This window comes from Drosophila bipectinata, chromosome 2L (assembly GCF_030179905.1).
Source record: "Drosophila bipectinata strain 14024-0381.07 chromosome 2L, DbipHiC1v2, whole genome shotgun sequence".
NCBI classification, from domain to species: domain Eukaryota; kingdom Metazoa; phylum Arthropoda; class Insecta; order Diptera; family Drosophilidae; genus Drosophila; species Drosophila bipectinata.
Genome location: NC_091736.1, coordinates 11237362 through 11259204, shown reverse-complemented (window position 1 = coordinate 11259204; position 21843 = coordinate 11237362). Strand labels below are relative to the sequence as shown.

General features: G+C 42.7%; 1 protein-coding gene across 2 annotated transcripts in view; it reads left to right on the top strand.

Moving 5' to 3' along the window:
- The window catches only part of Trim9 (E3 ubiquitin-protein ligase Trim9), a 70294-nt gene that overhangs the window by 44700 nt on the left and 3751 nt on the right, over nt 1–21843 (top strand). The window contains exons 2-8 of one of the 2 annotated variants that reach the window (XM_017243489.3): nt 16993–17088; nt 17175–17306; nt 17495–17596; nt 17662–17821; nt 18451–18483; nt 19896–20035; nt 20273–20411. In XM_017243489.3, coding sequence (XP_017098978.2) covers nt 16993–17088; nt 17175–17306; nt 17495–17596; nt 17662–17821; nt 18451–18483; nt 19896–20035; nt 20273–20411 — 802 coding nt within the window. The remainder of the gene's footprint in view (nt 1–16992; nt 17089–17174; nt 17307–17494; nt 17597–17661; nt 17822–18450; nt 18484–19895; nt 20036–20272; nt 20412–21843) is intronic. The other variant, XM_017243490.3, reaches the window with a different exon arrangement.

Here is a 21843-nt window from a genome sequence, read left to right as displayed (position 1 = left end):
TAGGAAAGTCAAAAGTCATAGTTTACCAGCCAAAAGATTAAGTTCTTTCTTGCCTGATAAATAAGCTTTATTTAAGCTTTATTTTTAAGAATAGTACAGCCTAAGATGGGGCTTTATAATCTCCAAAAGTCATCCTTTGACTTTCTTTAGCAAATATACTGATCCCAGAGATATGCTCTTAAGAACATGTCCCTGCATAAATTGTAGATTCCCGCCTGTCTATATAGATACACCTTCCACGACCTGAACCACACGCTGCTGCTACAAAATGAGTAATGGAGAAACTTTATCACCTGCCCGAATGGCAGACATTAACATAAAATGCTACAGAAAAGAATTAAGCTGCCTAAGAACAAAAGCACCGGGAGCAATAATTTTTAATTTATTGCGGAATTTTCATAAAAATGACAACAAAAATGAGCCGAGGATCCCGGCAGCGCCGCCAGATGATGACTGGCAGAGCCTAAAACAAATTATGAACGCGTGCCACCGCCCCCCACCTTGGTGGCACTTTTATGAGCTTCTTTGGTTCACTTTTTTTTTGCTCCTTCCTGTGGTATCCTGCACCGCCACGCGCATAAGCGACACGCGTTAATTACCTGAGAGGGGTAGGGCAGAATCAGGACGAGGACAAGGCAGGACAGAACCGGAGATCTCCTGCCAGGCAACGGATGGACATAATATTGTAATTAGTTGACAAGTCACGTAATTGTGGCTGTCGCTAATTTTTTACGGGCCATGGACGATTTTTCTTAGAATTTTTTGATTGTTTTCCTGATTTATGGATGGACTTTAAAGGAAACAAACTATAACAGGTCTGTGGGGAACTAACAAAGCCAGTATCCTATTGTGAAATATCTTGAAAAGTTAGGGATAATTATCTAAATACTGTGACATTCGCAACTTCTACAATCGAGCCACTTGAAATGCCAGTCACACTGCTACTGCTAGAACCCAGAGGAAAAAAATTAATTTCTCTCCTTTCGGGAGCCCGAAATGTCTTCTTCTCATGAACCATGAGCCATCCTAATCAATATAATTACACTGGCTATTCGAAAATGTCGTACACGTAGCGTGGCAGGGCTGAGCAGAAGAAAAATGGCCAGGACTAAGTGAGAGCACGTACCAAAGGAAATAATACCCATACGCACTGTGAGCCGCAGAGAAAATTGTAGGCAAACATTTGCCCAGACACAGGACACAAGGATACACAACGGAGGACAGTTGGGCCAAGTAATTGACAAACATGCCACATGCTACTAAACACAAATTAGAGAGGCCGAGGCAGGACATAGCAATCAATTGATTTTCCACCAAGCACCAGGATCATTCACCGCCAGGACTCTCTCTCTCTCTATCTATCTGACTTTCCACTTCCGCCAAAAGGACCTGCTATTTGGTCAAAATGTCAATTAGGCAATAGCAATAGCAGCGCCAGAGGAAGCTGCATTTACATTTTTTGTCAATTTTTTACTTTCCCGAAATGGCCAAACAAATGAATTTTATGCAAATTGTAATTCCTGTTTTCGGTGCTTGGCGCCCAGGACGTCCTTCTGGTTCGCCTCTGGTGTGCAATTTTATTTAAATGTGCTTAAATATTATTATTCGGCCAAATGGATGCCATTTTGTCGGTCCATAAAGAAATGTCGCGTAATGACGCGCCATAAAATAATATCTGGCGGTGCGTCGGTGGCGCCCTCTGTCCCGCCACTTGGCAGGCTCCATCTGCTCGAGATGTGCTTGGTTCCAGGGTCCTGGGTCCAAAATACTCCACATTTATACATTTATCAGTCTGTTGGCCAGCCTGTTGTGTGGCTTGTAGTTTTTATTATTATCGACCCACAGGCCGGAGACTGGCCGGCTCGTTTATCAAGGGCGCATTAAAGTATTCGAATCCGGGTTCGAGTCCGAGTCCAACTCCTTTGGTATGGGTAATCGTCCTGCCATGTGGCGCCCTCTGTTGGCGCTGCCAAATTGCCAAAGTGTCGTTGTTGTTGACGCCGCCGCCTGCATATCCTGCCGCCTGACAAACGTGTTTGTCGAGCCAACAACAGCCGAAACAGAAACAGCAACAGAAACAGGATCAGAGGCAGCCACCATTGCAAGGATACGTATGTATATCGAATCAGTCGCGCCGTATTTGTTGTTAGACTGCAACTAATATCCGTTTCCGTTCTAGACGAAATGTGGGGCCATTTGTAATGCCAAAGTGTTTTGGACAGGGATCCAGCCAGCAGGACAAACTTTCTGAATGGCGGAGCAAGGAGCACAGGCCATTAGTTTATGGGGGGCAGGACAAAAAATGTGACAAAAGGCAAACCAATTTGATTAATTGGCTCAAGCTAGATATTTAAAGAACTTCCTCTCATAGATATTTTTATTTTAAAACCTTAAAATACCTTTATATTATTATTGTGACTAGTTGGATAGAAAAAAACCATCTCCGTCTGTCCCTTTAACCGCATCTGTTTCCAAAGACATTCGAAAGATATTCGAAATATCTGGCCAAGACAGAGACAAATGGAGTTATTGAAACCTCATTATAATGGCACAATAGCAAATGCCAGAGATTCGGGGTTGGAAGGAAAACAAAACGAGCCAAAATGAAATCCAAACTGGAGGGCCAGTGGGCCAGTATTGTGGGTATGGAGCAATGCAATACATCAAATGTCAAAATGCACTCGAAAATCAACAGCCAAGATCTGGGCATTAATCACGCCGTACAATTGACCAGCAGCAGGCGGGAAAAAAGGGTCAGGGAAATCAAGAGGGAAAGCTCTTGTAAGCCTGCGAGCCAAAGAACTTTAAAGAAGATGGGCTGCAGCCATCCAACCCGAACATTGGATTGCCGGCACTTTGCTGAACAATTTTTCAAAATTAGCCAAAGCATCTTGCCGACGTCTTCTCCGTTTAGCCAGACAAGATGTTACCACTTTCCAAGACAGGCATCCAGTAGAGGAAATGATAGCCTGTGGGAGGTGGTATAGAGAGAGGGTCTTCAATCGAGCACGTCGAAAACTAATTTTTCTTGATTACGCGATGTCTTGCCAGAAGAAGGCATTGCAACCAAATTGGCTGTGCCACTGAGACTGGCACTTTAGTATTTCAAACACTTTTCAGACAAAAAGAGGAAAAGAAAAAACTAATCAATATCTTTAATATGTTATCCATTAATAGATTTAATTAAAATCCAAAATGAAATATTTTCTTTGAGTGCATAGCAGCCATCCATCGGCACCCGTGGTTCTGCTCATAATGTCACTTGTGGCGGCAGACACGCGTCTTCCACTTAGCGAAGACTCTGCTGCACTCTAAATGGGTGTTGGAGTATCACGGACAAGCCCCATCTCTCACATCTGTGGGAAATATGAAAAATCATTTCTAGCTGCCGACCGACCGCCTGCTACTTCAAGTGTCTGTCAAAATAATTAAATGGAATGGCCCCGAGACAAAATGCAGCCAGCGATTGTTCGCATCTCATCTAATCAGAGTCTTTGACTTGACTAATGTTGCATTTTGGATACACTAGGAGGAGGAGGACTGCCAGTGCCTCTACCAATGTGCGGAAGTGCCAGTTAATATTCGTAATATCAGAAAATATTAAAGAGGGAGTTCTGCTGGGAGAGATGTAACCATTTTTTTACGAGTTCGCCTTGATTAATGGAAGGTTACGTGATTTCTGGCATAGTTTGAAGATTAACGCGGGACTGGGGATGCGGGATGTACTCTGGGTTGTGCCGGGAGCTCCACTCGACTACCAGTTTAATGAACTTTTCGAAAGACCATAATGTGGGTGGGCAAGGGCTTTTAATAATAGTTATGCAGAATGATGTGCCTGCGACAAAGTTAAGTGCAGAGTTGGTAGGAACTTAATTGAAAATTCCACCAGCTGGTTGTGGGAAAAGGCAGTGATTTCAGAGCTCAGTGGATAAATGATTTAATGAAAAGGTTGGAGGACTGGGCCGGGAAAGTGCTTGATGTGTTGGATTTTAATAAAATAAATATGTAATATCTGATGTTAAGACTTCCTAGGGGTTTAATTTCTTTCCCTTTATTACTCAATTTCGAATAAACTCTTAAAATAAAATTGTTTTTCTTTTCTTTTCTTTGCAGGTATGTTTCTGATGGACTTTAACCTCTGTGACATGGCTATTTCTGGGGTTGTCTGACATTTCCAACACCGGGCACCTGCAATGCCAATATTTACACACACTCTGGCCATAACAACACCGGCGAGATAGACAAACAAAACGAGATGACTCAGTGATGTGACATGGTCCACCCCGAATGGAGCGACCTTCCACCTATCCACCCACCTTTAACCTTTCGGAGCTCACCCGCCTCGGTTGGCCAGCTGTTAAGCTGTGCGTTAAATTGCTAAAAGCCTTTTCGGGGCTTAAACTAAAAGCTTCCCCCATGGGTTTACTGACCGAGTACCCACCGCCCCCCCAATTTTTTCTCCCCATGGCCGTGTGGCTATTAATCAACTAAACGTTGCAACTATTTGAAAATGGTCAACACGGTCGGACAGAGCCAAACAGTCTGGTCAAAGTTGAATGTAATCAAAATTTTAGACGACCCCAAGCTCGTTTAAGCCAAAAACAGAAACACCACCGAACACACACACAGGACAACAGAATGTCAACTGAAACGAATTTCCCACTGAATTTTTCATGAAAAACTACAAAAAAAAAAGGCCACCGACTCTGGGGCGAAAAAGTGCGGCCAAAAATTCGTCGCACATGTTCATCAATCAAAGCCATAGCCTGTTGTTTTTATGGCCCAAAGCCCACTTCTTTTGGCTCGTCCTGGTCGGAATATGCAAATATTTTGGAATATCTTCTTTTTTTTTAGAGAGAGAGAGGTCTGTGTTTTTGCAACAGTGCTGCCCAAAAGGGAGATGGCTTTTATGCCGAACTGGTAACTGGTTCTCTAGATGATTGTCATCTCCGATTTGGCAGCGATTTGTTGTGGTAGTTTATCCATTGAAGCTGTACAGGAACAGTGATTCCATATGATCCGAGTGGAATGCATAAACGGAGTGTATGTGTGTCTTCAACAAAGGATGCTTGTTAAGGCCCCGCCACTTCCTGGGCTTTGGCCTACGGTTTTAATGCCTTGCCGCGCTTTTGTGTCATTGTCGCCGCACTCTAATTGCGCTAACCATCAGCACACCTCCATTTGTGCCCCATACTCCCTTGCCCCTCTTGCCACACCCCTCCCTTTGAGGGCCAAACAACAACCCAAACCGTTGAAAAGCACTTGAGTATCGGAATAGTTCTCCTTTTTTTTTCAGCCCTTGGACAAAAGGCGAACAATGGCCTCGTAATTGTATGCGGTTAGTGTGTGTTAGTTCTTATTGTACTACCCCTGCCATTGTTCTTTGTATTCTCAGTTCCCTGCTTTTCTCTCAGTGTATGTAAGAGTGCGAAGTTTATCGCCCATTAAATCACTTTAATGGCTTTCGATGCTCGAGAAACACAAAATCGGGCCATGTTCTTTATGACCTTTTATTACGAAACGTTGTGATTGAGTGTCAATGTGATAGAAATCGATATGAAACTAAGAATGGGATTTTATCTGATTTTTAATCATAGATTATTTAATTAAACAATTGGCTAATTCTTTAGTTAAAAAACACTAAGCCGATTAAGCATAGACAGATTAGGCAGTTTTTGTTATAAAATATTTACTAATTATTTTTATTCATGTCAGAAAATGGAAAATATTTTATAAGCCGGCAAGTTACAAGCAAAAACCACTTGCTAAAGTTTAATCCCCTCCAATCTCGGGCATCTGAATACCATATGCTCCGCAATCCACCATCCGGCATCCATTTCTTTGCACCTTTTTGCTCTTTCGGTGGAAAGTTGTGTTGTTCCTGGTTTTTGTTCCTGCCACACACATAATCCCCTACAAATGTGCCTTATCTCTGGGCTGAAGCGGGCTGGGGCACCAAAAATAATCCATCTACCTAACAATAGAAAACTGAAGAGCAACAGAATTATGAAAAACACACATAATTCATAATTCGTTTTTAATAACACGCCTCGAACACGTGCAGGAAAAGCCCCGGAAAACAGTTGAAAAACTTGAGCTGGTTTTTTTAATCCGATATCTTTTGAAAACGTATACCGAGGGGTATGTCGTAGACCCCATTGAGAAAGTTCTCCCTTGGATCTCCACGGCTAGACACATTTGTCATTTTAGTTTTCTCGCCACCTTTGGATGGCGTCAGTTGCTGTGTTGTTATATTTTTTAGATTGCATTTTTTCCCAACTCTATATATATATATATATTTTGCATATGTTTTTGTCGATTTCCATGGCGTCAGTTGGTGTTTATGGCGACGTGGGATTGTTTATGGAAGTCTCAGTCTCACCACAGCAGCAACATCGCAAAACTTTGTTTACCAAAAAAGACTCCCAGTCTGCACTTTCTGTTTAATCAGAAGATTGATTTCCTGATTAGGTCAGGAAGTGGGACAATAACTCCAAGTTATGCCCCTGGATTGGATAATCTGTTTCTAATCTTTCAATGTCGTTAACTGGCACAATGGCTGGCCATCAGCAATTGGGCACTTTATGGATCACTCGGGGGAAACTTCTCAGCTTCCTCCAGCCGCTCCGCCCTCAATCTATATTGTAATCAATTTGGTAAACATCTGTCGATGTTGCTGCCGTCGTTGCACGCGTCTCTGCCGGCGGTGTTGCACATTATCCCGCTACGTAATGCACACGTCGCCGATTCCCAGATGTGGTGGCAAGATTCGGGTTCCCTTACCCTCCATGCGGCTTCTGTTTCCGAGCAGGGGGTTGATGACAAAACGTACGCCGCACATTTTTCAATACCTCTCCATCTCCAGTCGGGTTTCTTCCCTCAAAGATTTCACTTTCCTCGCATAATTCTCATTAACACTTCGCTTAACTACCACATAGTTTCCTTCGAGGGTGGTTTTAAAACCTAGAACTATTACTATATACTTTATACCTTTCGGCTAGGAGAGCACTTCGGTTCTAGGTAAACATATTTTACGACCCTTCCTGTTATGAAATGTTTAATGAGGCCTGACATGTGTGCGCCTTTGTAGCTCCCTGCTTAGCCAAAAATTTTCAATTAGTGGAATTTATGGGACAGTGCCGTGAAATTATTCCCCCGGATGCCGCATAAGAATTTCTGATATTTTCAAATAATTTTGGGTTTTATTTTCGTATTCCTGGTTAATTAGAAAAAATAGCTTGTGGCAGGGCAAAGGTTCTGTGACGGGGCAGCAATTTGTTAAAATGTCTAGATCTGGGTACTTAATTGAGATTATCAAGGAAATACATTTTTTTATGGGTCAGAAGGCTCTTGCCTTGTAATTAAATATTTTTTGACATAATCTTGAAGTTAGAAACATTTTTTGAATAGCAGTATTCTAGTCCTAAAAGCAATAACATATTTTCCCATTGATGTGACATTTCAATGCCTTTTCTTATCACGATTATATCCTCAACAGAAGATTCAATTTCCAATTTCAGCTGCCGCCCCGTCGATATCGGCTTACATCCTTCGATCCCATTTGCCTGGCCATAAATCTAGAAACACGCGTCTACAAACCGTGCATCCCGGGTCACGTGGCACACGAAAAAAACTGCAACAATGAGGCATGAAAAATTGCAACATCCCGGGAGCAACGGTAGGGGTCCCAATCCTGAAAGCGGAGTCACATCTTCTCGACAGCTGGGAACCTTTCTTTCTGGACTGTCTGTTCCGCTCCCGATGGACCAAGATTTTAATTAAAATTCAGCAAAAAACAGCAAATGAGCTGGCCAACTGCAAGCTGTCAGTTTCGGCTGTCAAAACTGTTAGTCAGTATCCACAGTGTGGATGCCACACCTCCAGCCATTAGGCCAGATATAAGCCAGATAATTGCCCTGGCCAGGCCTAATGAATAATGTTGCATTCTGACACTTTGGGCAAATTTTCAATTAATTGGAGCCTGGCAGGCATGCAATGCAATACTGTTTGTCATCCGTCAGTCAAATGGCTTTGGCCCAGTTCCCTGACAAATGAGTTACTTGAGCTGGGGCCATCTCATCTTCAACGGCTTTATTCATCGCTGATTTATGGCCTATTAAATTGCATTTGGCCCTGCAGCGCTTGGCTGCCATTTGTCAGCTTAGATTGCCAGGTTCCCACGGCAACGGAACGTGGCCAATTCAATGTCACGTTAACGAATAGCCTTTAAAAATTCAGACATTCGATGGCCAACAAAAACAAGAGACCAAGAAACTTCCTGCGGGTGCTAAAAACATAAGCCAAAAACCGCAACATTGTTGGGTTTTGTCGTTTGGTAGTAGTTGCCTTTTCAGTTTTGGTGTTGCTGGTGATGTTGCCCACGCAACCGCAATGGAAACATAAAGCCAACATTGGGCCTCCTCCATCGGAGGAGTCTGTCTGGGCCCGGTACTCTGTTTACTTTTGGCTTTTTCCCTTTTTTTCCCATTGACGGTATTTATGCGCCCTGCCATTGCATAAAGTAATTTGCATTTCGCGTTAATTTTACATGCAAATAAATGTCGTATTTAAATGCAATTAAAATTGTTTACTCGACTGCATTCCGGCCAGCGATCCGCAAAAAGGGAGTACGTGTGGAGAAGAGGTTCCTCTACTTGGCATGCCTTCACATAATGCCTCAACAGAGGAGACTCCTGGGAGTTGTCCTTCTGAAAAAAAAGGAACACGTGCAGCTTTTAAAATGGGTTGCTTCTTAATTTATGAAGCAGCATAATGTAGAGTCAATAGGCAGAGGTTATTAAACCAAAAAGACCTGGAGAGAGGGTTTTTTTTTAAAGGGTATAGATAGGTCTTTAAAGAACTAATCATAAGACTGGATAATCTTCAAGCCTGATTCTCGGATTACCAATATGAAAGCCACTTTCCATAATGATTCATAAGCATCTATATGAGTCAGTGAGTCAGGTTCCTGGCTCGGATTTCACCTCTTGATGACAAATTCTCTTGATTTTTGGGGACCAACCTTTCCAGCGAAATCAATTTTTAAACAAATTTCCTTACCAACATCAGTTTTCAATGAAATGCCATTAAAGCTTAAAAGGATTTCGGCGGCAAAAAAATACTTTATACCCCTAACAACAACAACTTGTTGCTTTATGTTGTCTTGTTTCACGTTGTTGTTGCTGCTGCTGCTGATGTGTGGCATGTGTGAAGCTACGGCACTCGAACAATTTTCGTCGCACAACAAACAAATTTCGTTGCCGTTGTCGTGAAATACGTGAAATTTTTTTTTGCAGCCACTTGACAAATTTTTCAGTTGTTGTTGTCGGTGCTTTGTTGTCAAGTGTGTGTGTGTATGTGGGTGCCACGTAGTAGGTGGCATTGTCAGCGGCATCCTTGCCACCGGCTCTTTGCAACCGGAGTATTTGGCCACTTGACATTTCAGCAAATTAGTTGCGCCTTGATTTTCGATGCTCCTCGGTGTCTGTTACTCGATTGGATATCTGGAGTGGTGTGTTTAGTGGGTAGTACTTCTCGGGATACAGCGTGGGATAATGTATCAATTTGCCAGTCAGCGGGTGGGGTTAAAAGGTCAAACCATAGTCCCACTAGCTGTTACAATTTCATAGAGGACTAGTATATATATTTTACTAATGACATTGTATCCACCTGCATAATGCATGTTTTAGCTGCCTTGTTTACATTTCCAATCTGTACCCATATCGAGCTGGCTGCAATTAACATGTTTTCTGGTTTTACGGCAGAAATGCGAAAGTGGCAGCAGTTAGCCAGCACTTAACCCGTGGCCGAGACGTCGTCGAAACGGCCACCGCTCCCCATAACACTTAAAGTCACATTTTGCAGCTCCATTCCCAAGTGGAAGCACCACCACTTTGTGGGAAATTTAGTGCAAAATGCGAGCAGGCAAATTATGGGAGCCATCAATGTGGGTATCGAGGAGGAGTGAGTGAAGTGATTGACCAGGAAATATTACAATTTTTAAGGAGAGGAGTTAGGGATCCAAGCCATGACCTCAATCTGGTGGAGGGACTTTCTTAAAAAGTCTTTGGTGGAATGGCAGAATGCAGGCTAATTAGCCTTTGGGCACATCCATTTTGAGCAGAAAATTGATGAAATGCTGACATATTGGGTAAATTTATACAAATTAAATTATTAAAGAAGAGGGCACCACCACTCACAGCCCCCTTGCCAGTTCGTCGTGGGTTTGTCGAGCTGTCAGCATTTTGTTCGCTACTTTTGGTATGCGGCTTGTCACTGCCAGGCCAGGACAGAACAGAACGCCTCTGTTTGGATCGGGTTGGTTTTGGTTTGGTTTGGCTTGGTCGGGTTTCCCCCCCAAGCTTAAAATTCTGCAGCATTGTTGGTGATACATATATATTTTGTTTTTTTTTTTTTTGGAGAGAGAATTCTGCGGGCCGCATCAGCCGAAACTTATTTATACTTCAGCTCACACACTCTGGGCGATGTGGATGTGGATGCGAATGGGATGCTATGGGGGATCGGATCGGATCGGGATAAGGGGATACGTACGTATACGTATATCCCACGAGAGTCCGTGTCAAACATGTTTAACAGAGGACTACCGCAACAACAACGAAAACAACAATGCATCCGATAGCAATAACAATAACAAACAGAATGGAAACTGGTTCTGGGTATGGAGTTACCCCCTCTATTCAGCTCCGGCTGCTGTGACAATCAAAATAAAAATAATTCTCGTATCGCCCAAAAAAGAAAGCACCCAAAATGTTTGCAACTGTCACTGGAACAACGCAAAAAGTTTCTATTCTGAGTTTTTGTTTTCATTTCGGGGTTTATTTTTTTTTTTGTTGACTATCTAAAAAAAATATAGCGATTGGGTTGATAGAATAATGTTTCAGTTTTGTTTTTCATATTTCCTGCTGGTCTGTGGTTTCTGCATTCATTTAAAGATTAGAAAAAAATTGAGAAGTTTCCTATGGGAATATGATTTAAGCCTCAGAACAAACATTATCCCTAACATATGACACTAATGATGTCTTACTTTCTTGTCGCTCTTATCATTTGTTTATCTACTTAGCCTGGCAAGAGCTGACATGGAGTCACCCCTCTAATAATACTTTCTTTTGAAATACAAGCTCCCCCATTTGCTTGGCAAATTTGCGCATTTTCATGACACTAAATGTCACTAATTTGACAGAAAATGTCAGCGCAGATAATGCGAATATGGAATGTGTCGGAAAAAATGCATAACTGGCTAGCTTTTGTCCAACAATCTGTCGCATTAGATGCCACAAATGAGGGCAACAGAAAAAAGAAAATCACTGAAACTTGCAAATTGCTGTTGAATATAACGAACTGAAATTGTTTCTTAGTTGGTCCCTCAGTGACCATCCGTATATGGTCCGGAGCTGGAGCAGATATTCCCGAGAATCCCAATCCAAATAAGGTCAAAATTGCGGATATGATTTCTGCAGAAATGAGACGATGTTCTCGACGGTTTTAATCCTAATTTATGCACCAGTAATGATGAAGATTGTCTTCCGCCGCCAAGATTAAGTGGCTTACAATTTGGCGAAGCTGCATCCAGCCAGATGGCGTTATGCATTCCGAGTGTCCCCAGACAATGGGGTTGTCAACCAACAATATCCGAAAGTTGGCCTAAAATTGACTTTCGTCCATCAGAAAGCCGGAAAAGGGCTTAAGTCGGAGGCGTTAGTAATGAATTGTAAACGCAGACACGTGTGAGGCACTTCTTGAGTTAAGGGGGATTAGCCATGGTGAGGGTTTACTTTGATGGATCGAAACTTTCTCAAGGAGTCACCCCTCTATGGTCATGAGTTGGCCATTTCTCTGTACCAGTCTCCCTTTTCTGCTTCATTGACCAAACTACAGGGAAAGAAATTATGGTTAACAATAGGTTTTATTGCTTTTAAGGGTCTAAGGATTTATTTTTTATTATAATTTTGATTACGTCTGCAGATGTTTAATTTTTTATGGGGCTTTATATGATTATCCATCTTCTTACTGAATTAGAAACATGATTAAAAATTAATTTCATTCCTTTATACTTTTCCTATTAATCTTTAAATTCTGACCGCTTATTTCTTAGTGCATTTTGTAGCTAAAATATTATAGCTCTTTCTCGGTTTGCTAAACTTGTTTCTCATTTGCGGCAAGTATGCTTCTGTCCGAAGAACTAAGACTGGCCCAGCGTGTTCCACTTCATGGTTCTGTTGTTTTAAATTTGTCATGAAAATATTTTGATTGTTGCGCATTCACTTTTCCCCCCCTAACCCGACACCTTTCTTGGGTTGTGTCCCCTCCTATGGTATGGCTTCAAATATTGTTCCACACACCCCTCGGGACATTTGTTGACTGAAAGTTCCCCTTCTTTGCCAGATGACTCCACACGGTCTACATACGTTTTCCAAATTAGATTCTGCGGTTTTCGTCTGTCTGTCTGAGTGTCTAGAACATGGCCCACCGGGGGACACCACCAGAATCGCAATCGCAATCAATCGACATCGGGGGACCGCCCTCACATTTGTTTATTTGCTTGTTCCGTCTGCGGTTTGCTATTTATTTTGCCTTTATTTCCTTCAAGCCATCAAGTCTATTTCGAAAGTTGCTCCTGCCCCCTAACTCTTGTTTATTTTTGATTTTTAAATTATATTTGCACTACTCGCTAATTAATTAGCAGAGCCAGTGGCTCAATAAGCCATCATCGTCATTGCGACTTATTTTTAATCGCAATTGGCATGCAAACCAGGCAGCAGAAAACTTCGCAGACGGAGCCAAGCCACTGGTAATCCAATTTAAAAAAGCATCGTCGTCTTGGGCCGCTTCCTTTGACTGCCACATAAATCAATGGGATGCGCTCGGCGCGCTTAAAATTCATATCTTGTCAGAGTGTAAGTTGTATTTTAAGCTTTTTATCGGGGCCCGAACGGCGGCTGCAATGCGCCTCGCATTACTCATGCCCCAGTGGTTTGCCGCCTCGAGAGGCGAGTGGTTATGAATGGATAAACGTGTTTTCGGAAATGAATTCAACGAAGGGGGCAGGGCTGTGGGTGAAGGAAAGTCGTGTGGCAGTCAAATTATTAAGACAAGTAAGAGGTTGCACTTCAGATCTTTAGGGTTTTTGATTAAGATGATTTAAGCTCAGTAACTCAAGAAAGAGATGGTTCATTAGGGATAATATGAGTTATAGCATTGGAATCTATATATCATTACCTAATTTTAAAAATACGTTTGATTTATAATCATCCCAAATCATCATATTTTTTCCGCAATTATAAGTTTCCATCACCCTGCTTATGACCAACCATTAATTCTTTTAACGGACCCCGTCTTTTTGGCCATTTAATCCATGCTGGGCTGTAAGAAGAGCACCTACAGCTCAATGGGCCAGGGCCACGTGTTGCATGTGCAACACGAAATGGCTGTAAATAATATTTATGTGCGTTAATGCCAAACACCATACTCGGATTGGGATTACGGAGAGAGGCTAACATGTGTCGAGCGTATCCGCGACACGAGCTACTTAAGCTCGTCTCATATATCCGCGGCTTTATGGCTTAAATGCGTTATAATTCAAGCCCGGATAGCCGGCCACCTGTTCGTTGGACATCTGAGTCGTTGTCACGTTCCTGCCACACCGCTCCGCCATAAATATTGGCCACTCGTCTAGCCGCCAATACTGCCGCCCGACATGTATCATCATCGTTTTAAGCCATGGCCCGAACTGCTGCTCTTGATGGGCACTCATTTGTGGCAAGCTCAGTGCGTTAGCAGTTTAATGTGGCAGGCCTTTTCTGGGCCAGCGAATATTATGAAAAAACACAGCACTAACGACTCTGATTTCAGCTCTGACTTGCTAATTTCTAGACGGCCAACACGCACCTAATGAGCCTCGGACTGTGGCACGATCCCCGAGTCGGTGTATCGTATATTTATAGCAGCCGTTGCGTCGTTGCATGAACTGAATTATGGCCAACAACTAGCTGCAGCACTAGACAACAGAATAGCTGCAGTTTAGTCTATAATATCTTGATTATTTACGGTTTAAATCTATGGCTGTGTAGCCTAGTGCGCACAGTAGCACATGGCAACTTGTTGCAAATGACGGCGCCAAGTCGCAGCAACATTCTCCTGCCCTCACGACCACGACGTCGCCACAAAGTCTGCGATTTTAATCTTTCGCTCTGGCCAGCCTATCCCTCGGATAACTATACAAATTGTGGGATATCGTGCAAGAGGTGTGGTGCCACAGGCGGGGCACTGTCAACGCCTGGTTGCAGGGCTTTGGCCGGCTGCCATTTCCCAAAGATGGAATCTAGCATCTTTATGGTACGAGCCGCAGACTCATTTGTATTTTATTCGAGACGATAAGAGGTTGCGATACATAAATGTTGGAGAAAAGGACTAAGTTATTGCTTAATTCAGGCTTCTTTGTTTCAGCCAACAATTAAGGCTTATTATTTAAGTCAAGAAGAGCTGAGAGATGGTTTATCTTTTTATGTTTTCAACATTAAATAGTAAAGGTTTGTTGGGAATTATGATTATGGTTAATTCTTAAGAATTAAAGAGTCCTTATTATATTTTCTGTAATGTTTACAATTTAATGCATAATTATATAATACTTAACTGAGGCTCTCGCTTGCCTTGTGCCCCATGTGGCAGAAGCTTCCCGCTTTTAAACTCCCATTCCGTGCGCCCATTTAAAGCACATTGTTGCAACGTTTATCATATTAATGTGAGCGACTGGCTGGGTCTCTTAACAACTTAATAATTTATTTGTCCGCCCCTTCCCTTGCTCTGTCCGGGGGGCACATGTGTCACGGCCACGTCAGTGGGGCACAAAGGAGTCAACCGAAGAGGGCTCTTAAATTATTAACGCGATTTGCATGCGTGGCAACTTTAAAGACGTTGCGTCTGCGGCGCATAAACATGTCATATTATTATTTTTTACTGTCTGATAAAAGTTCTGGCTCTCCGACTGCGTACTGTTTTTTATGGTAATGCGTCATAAAAGAGTGCTCGCAAAAATGTTTTTCCAAAAGGACGATGAGCAACAGGAGCGGGCAGCTTATCAATGCAAAGCAGACTCTCGACTTTGGTCCGTCCACTTCAAAATCGCTCCCCATCCGGATGCCCCCTTCCGCCAAATTTCGTTTGCATTGTGGACGAAGCGTTGAAGAAACCCTTGAGGGATTAAATTTCAACAGTTCGCCGCCCGCGTTGCGCATTCTTGGCCAGCACTTTGCCGACATCCTTTTCCCCCCAGGAGGAATCATACAGCTTCGTCGCCTCCCGCGCACTATCAACCTTTGGCAGCTTTTCTCTTGCCGACTTTTCGGCGCTTAGCCATCTGTCCGACTGTCTATTTGTCCGCCTTTTGGATGGATAGCTGGAAGGATGAAGTGCTGGAGTGGTGAAGTGCAGGGCAGGCATTCAGCTAATGAATGTAATCGCCATAAGCTGGTGCCCTTTTTCGATGAGGAAAAGGCAACTCATTACGCGTCTCTCTGTATACAAAACATTTCCCAGTAATTGGGCTGCGATTTTGGGGGGTGGCTGTCTTCCAAAGAATTATGAAAGCCAAATGCATTTACTAAAAAGGAATATTTGGGTAATGCCGCTCAAAGTGCCTGTTTACTGGGGTGCCCCCATTTGGAGAGCTTTTAAAGAGGAATAAAGTATTTCCGGTATTGTCAGACTAGATTTTAATGATTTATGAAGTCAAAATTTAAGATTTTTGTGTATTATTCCTAGCTAGCATCCTTTAATTCCTGCCCCCATCTCAACTTATATTATCTGGTTGTAATAAAAAGCGGGAACAGCAAGCAAAACACTCGTTTCCCGCCACATTGCAAGGCCATCATAATTGTGTACCTGCAGCTATTTTGATTTGATAAGCAAACAAAGGCGAGAAACAGCAGCAGCAGCAGCAACAAAAGAAGGCAAAAGAAAGCCAAGCGACGGCTGGCAAATAGAATAAAATAATCAGAAGGCAAACTCAGAAAGTGGTAATGAGTATACGCCGGGTCTGACAATGGACAGGAAAAAGGGGCAACGAACAGAAACGGAATGGCGTTCCCTGTTTTTCTGTTTGTCTGGAAAAGTGAAAAGCATGTAAATGCCCCAGGCGGGTATTATGAGGGTACCCCAACCAGGACACCCATTTCTCCTTCCAATTTCTATATTCTGGAAGCCCGTCTGGCAGACACTTGAGCCAGCTAGCTGGACAATTATTGTGCGACTGTTTCACGTTCAATGCCAAAGTGTCCTGCGGGCAGCAACAAGCCGGAAAATGGGGAAAACCGGAAAGGGTGGGGAGCCCGAACAAGGATACACTCTTGAGGGGTGGGCCGCATGCTAATGAATTGAAATTGTTGGTGGCAAGGGTGGCGGCGGATTAAGGGGCGTATGAGCAATTTAATTGCTGAGCAAATTTTGCCGCTGATGAAAATTGAATTGTTCATTGGGTGGCGTGCCGTGTCATGTCACTGTCAAGTGCAAATGTTCCCAATGCCGCAACATCAACATTGTCTCCCAAAAACATTCAACAAATGAGGTTTGCAAATGTCGGCAAATGGCAAATGGATATGGAAAAGTTTGCGTGATATATATGTGTTATTGAGCCTGGCATTGTAGTCGAGCGATTTATTTGTGGTCTGGAATCGTTGTATATTTTAATGAATTCTTTCCCTGGTGAAGCTCTTGACTTTGACATGAAACTATGTACTATTTATGAACGTAAAAGGGGAGCATACAAATAAAACGGGGAAAAAATTACAAAAAAAATATTGCAAACGCGAGCTGTCACCGCGGGCGTGACTAAAAGTTGTCATAAAAGAAACCTTAAACCGTAAACTTTTATTGCGGCACACTGCATTCCAGCTTTGTTTTTAATTTTCGCGCCATACTGATACTGATGTCGTTGTCCTCGAAACTCATCTTTTCGCATTCGTTGGTATTATTTTGCAGACGGAGCTGTCGCACAATCTGCAACAATTGTCGGAGAAGGCACGTTCCACGACCGAATTCATCCAGCGCCTCAAAGGCATGAGCGACAAAGTAACGGTAAGTTAGAATCCTGAAGGACCAAAAAAAAAAAAGCAAAAATCTCCCCAGAATCCGGCTTAAATTTTTGAGTTATCTATGCACAGGAATCCTGCATGGAGTTCGAGCGACTGGTGCACGCCCAATGTGAAGCTTTGATTCAGGCCATTCACGACAGACGCGAATATCTGCTGGAGGCGATTCGCATGGACAAGGACACCAAGATCAGGATATTGAAGGTGGGTTTTTTTTCTTGAAATTTAAGAGATTTTAAAAGGCTGAGGTATTGGCTTAGAAGATTGAAGTGATTAACTTAACAATTTATTACAAAATCAATTCATGAAATTCTATTCCTTGCATAAAACATGATATGTTTAAATAAAAATAAATGGGCTTAATTTATCCTTAATCTATTATATCCTTCTAGGATCAACAATCAAACTGCACTGGCAAACTGCAACAAACCACAGGACTTATTCAGTTCTGCATTGAAGCTCTGAAGGAGACTGACAGCGCCGCCTTTCTACAGGTTTGTTTTTTTAATAAAATTTCATTTAATTTAGACTTGATTAATATAATTAACTTTATTTAAAGGTTGGTGCCATGCTTATAAATCGAGTGGCCAACACAGACATGACCTGGCACCAGGAGGTCACAAATGCTGCCCCCCGGGTTTCGCCCATCGTAGACTTGACCCTTGATGATGCCGCCTTGGCTCGTGCCATTGATAACTTGAACTTTATCCAAATGAAAGGTAAGTGATGTGGTTAGAAGTAGAAGTAACTACCTAAATTTTGAAAAGAGTAGGATGTATTGGTAGATAACAATACCTTTAGAGAGTCTTTAAATCGGAGATGAATTATTAGGCCCGACTGTAGCTGCTAAATAAACTCGCCTCATAAATATTGTCACTAATTACGCACAAACACACACACCAAAACACACCCTCGCACTCGGTCCAAGGTGTGACTCGGGGCCACCCGATAAACATAAACATAAACAAACAAACAAAACACCAAACTCGACCCTTTAAACAAAAGCGGGAAGAGCCCTTCAATCGAGAGCCTGTTGAAGAGTTGAAACCAAAGGGCTGGTAGTATTAGTTGGGGAACTCCTTAGTGGTGGGGGGAAGGGACTATATTTAGAACAGATATTTGGAAATGGGAGCCGCCATGTGTGGAGTTGACAATTAAAGTGAAAGTGTTGAAATCGGATAGTGCACATCGGTTCCCCACAAAAGCATCCAGAATAGAATATAAATTGATATGCATTTGATATGTCTAACCTCTTTGTGCTTCTCTCACATTTCCTTCCATTCTGAATGTGCCGCTTGCTCTCATTTAAATGAATGTCCACATAAATATACAAAAAAATCATCTATAGCCGTCAAAGATGGAGATGAAAGATGTCCGGCAGGTGAGCAAAAATAAAACACACTCAACAACAAAAATATGAAAAAAATCAATACCTAATTAAGTTTTCATACACTCAGATACTCACAAAAAAATATGCAATTTCATAATTTATATATATATTTTTTTTTATTCTGTTTGGACAAAAATCATTACTTGGTGCTTCAGTCTCACACACACACCCACACTAATACACAGCTCACTCACACATTGAGGTGATTCGTCGGCCATTTTGTTTTCATGGATTTTTGGCATTTCCTTGCTAGCCATTTTTTTTGTTTTTTTTTTTCTTATTTTTAGTTGAGAGGAACACGCCTACGCATAATAATTTTTCATTTTCATTTAAGCCACTAACGGGAAATAAAAAATAAACCAAAATACGTCCAAATATTTTCGTTTTCACTTCCGGTTCCGGGCGACTGTCAGAGAATTCCTTGCCACAGCCTGTCAACTGGCTGGGGGCGTGGTCAGGCAATGTCATTTCGAGTGACATAATTTTTTACGCTGCTTTTTGCTTTCTGCCTTTTGGTTTTTCCTGTCGCTTTTCATTTGGCTTTTTTTCCACTCTCCCTCCAACACCACTCCTCCTCTTCATTATTTCATGCTTAAGCTTTTATTTCGCATTTTTTCGTTTTATATTGTTATTATTTTTATGAGTCGCAGCTTTCGGGTTTTCTGGTATTTTCGGTTTCGCAATTGACCCTCTTCAGAGGCTCAACCGGCCGACCGGGCTTATCCCTTACACTTTTAGCCTGATTGCTCGGCCTTTAGCCAACAAAATAAAAGGGCCACCTTGATTTCCACGTTTTACTTTTGTTTCGGTTGACATTTGACAGCTTTTGGCGCCTTTTTAATTTGATGCCGAAGCAGGGGAGCGGAAAGCCAAAGGAGGACGCCCGAAAGTGTCGTCATTTTTATGTTTATTTTGTGGCATAATTTTAGGCGCTTCACTTCTCTCCGCCATTTGTGTTGTGTCATGAATTTTTATTACCAGGCGTTGGTTTTATGCCCCCCAACTTTACGACCTGTAGGCGTGGCCCACCCTTCGGGCAATTAATAAAAAATGAAACACTAACAGCAGACTCTTCGCCTGGTGACAGATTCATTTTAGTTTCTCGAGGGGATCGGATCATCTGGGTGGGTGCTGGTTTTCGGCCTTCATCGATTGAAACTTTGTTTTTATTGGTTGTGGTACTTGTCTACTTAAGTTGTATTGATAATTTGGCTTACTTTTATGTCAAAACACTGTAGTGCCTTCTAACACACTCCACAAAACACTTTCTTCGGGTCTTTAGTTTATGTCTTTTACAAGCACTGGATTATCTGTTATTTCTAAACGTTAGCACAACTACTACACATGTTTCTGATGTTTGGTTTATTGCACAATTTCAATAAAATATCCTAATTATTCAACAGCCCCCATGACGCCAACCATTCTGCCATCGGACTGCTCGGCGGAGAATAATTCCGTGACAGTGGCGTGGCAGCCACCGAATCATTCCTTTGTCGAGGGCTATGTCCTCGAACTGGACGATGGCAGCGGTGGAGAGTTTAGGGTAAGTAATATTATTGGAAATAGTTCAAGCGACTCATCAACTTTAATTATAATCGTGGCTTAAAAAAGCTGTTAGAATTAAGCTAACAAGTATAAGCCAGGATAACTGCCTTCACGAATTGCTGAATGGCACAATCCGCTTGCTGATTGGCTGACTGAATGGCTGTCATCTTCCAATTTATTAACCAAGAACTTTAATTTGATTCCTTTCTCTCCTTTCCCTGGATCCCCGAAACAGGAAGTCTACTGCGGCAAGGAAACAATTTGCACCGTGGACGGGCTGCACTTCAACTCGATGTACAATGCCCGGGTGAAGGCCTTCAATAGCGCCGGAGAGGGTGAATACTCGGAGCTGATTGGACTTCAGACCGCCGAAGGTGAGTCCCGCTTTTCACATTTTCACCTTTCTTCTCGTACTAGCTTTTTCAATTAAGCTCCTCCGGCTGCCTGGCTGGCTGGTTGGACGGCTGGATGGTTGACTGCTTGTGAGCTACTTTTCCGACTGTTTTATAATTTAATCCTTTTCGGTCATGCGCCACCCCTTTTCCTTTCCTTTACCATTTCCATTCCGGAGCTCCTGGTTTTTCCCGTTCGTGTTTTGCATGTCAAACAGCCATTGACCCCTTTACGCCTGCCGGGCAGGAATACGTGAATGGGAAATGGGGCCGGGAAGGTGGCGGGAGCGCAAGGGTTTGTCTTCTGCAATCCAATTCTCACTTGATTGATGCATGTGCCACCTGACAGCAGCTACCTCCATCCACCACCCACCATCCGCCAGGATCTACCACAAATGAAACGCCGCGTAAAGTTATTTAATTTATAAAATTGCCAGAGCATTTTCTAGGAAGACGGTTTCTGTTTCTTTTACGTTCACGGATCCTGACCGTCGCTTTATTAGTTGGTCGCCGTTAATTTGCAACTTTTAATTGATTATTCCTCAACGCCAGCCAGAGCGTTGTCTTTGCGGGGGTTACGGGCGATTTAAGCCGGCCATCCGACCCCGATCCCAATGCAAATTGCCACTTTATAAAGTGTTTACACCGAGCGCGTGTCCCTAAGTAATTAACGGAAAAACCAGTTAACAGTTTATGGCTCGTGACGTTTGCGGGCGGTCTTCGTTAATGGCCTGGCTCTAACACCTTACAGACGAAAATGGTCCCTAAGACGAGGGAATAAAACGGGTTACGATGATACCAATTACTTAAGGGAGCGAATACCCAAACTTATGGCCGAGGTGTGGACGAAATGGCAAAGCCATCCCATGGAAAAATCTAAACATATATAAAATACAGCTCCAGAGTCTCAAGTGCATTGCAGACTTCATTGTGTTACACTTCAGACTAAATTAAATTCCATCATAATAGACTCCTAATCCATGCTTCGGAGCAAATCATTGTGCCAACATTTGGGCTCCCTCTTACTTATCCAATTAAAAAAAAAACTGAGAGTAGTTCCCGGCAGCTAATTAAATGCTGGTATTTTAAGGACTCACAGTTTATAGTGCCTGGCTCAAATCTCTCATAGTTTTAATCGCAAAGTCATATCCTTGACGTAAACAAAACAATGGCCAAAGCCAGGGAGTCCTCCTGGCCCAGATGCTTGCTTTGTGGCTAGTTTGGCCACACAATTGCCTTTGGTGGCCAATAAAACAGGCAACGTCATCATCGTCATCAGACCGAGAAGTGGAGCTCCCAGTGCTACCAGTGGCCCCCAGCTTTCCCAGCTGATTCCCGGCTAGCCTTGGCCACTTAATGCGGCCACAACAATAAAAACGGAAATTTAATAAAGCACTCGACTCGACGCCACTCG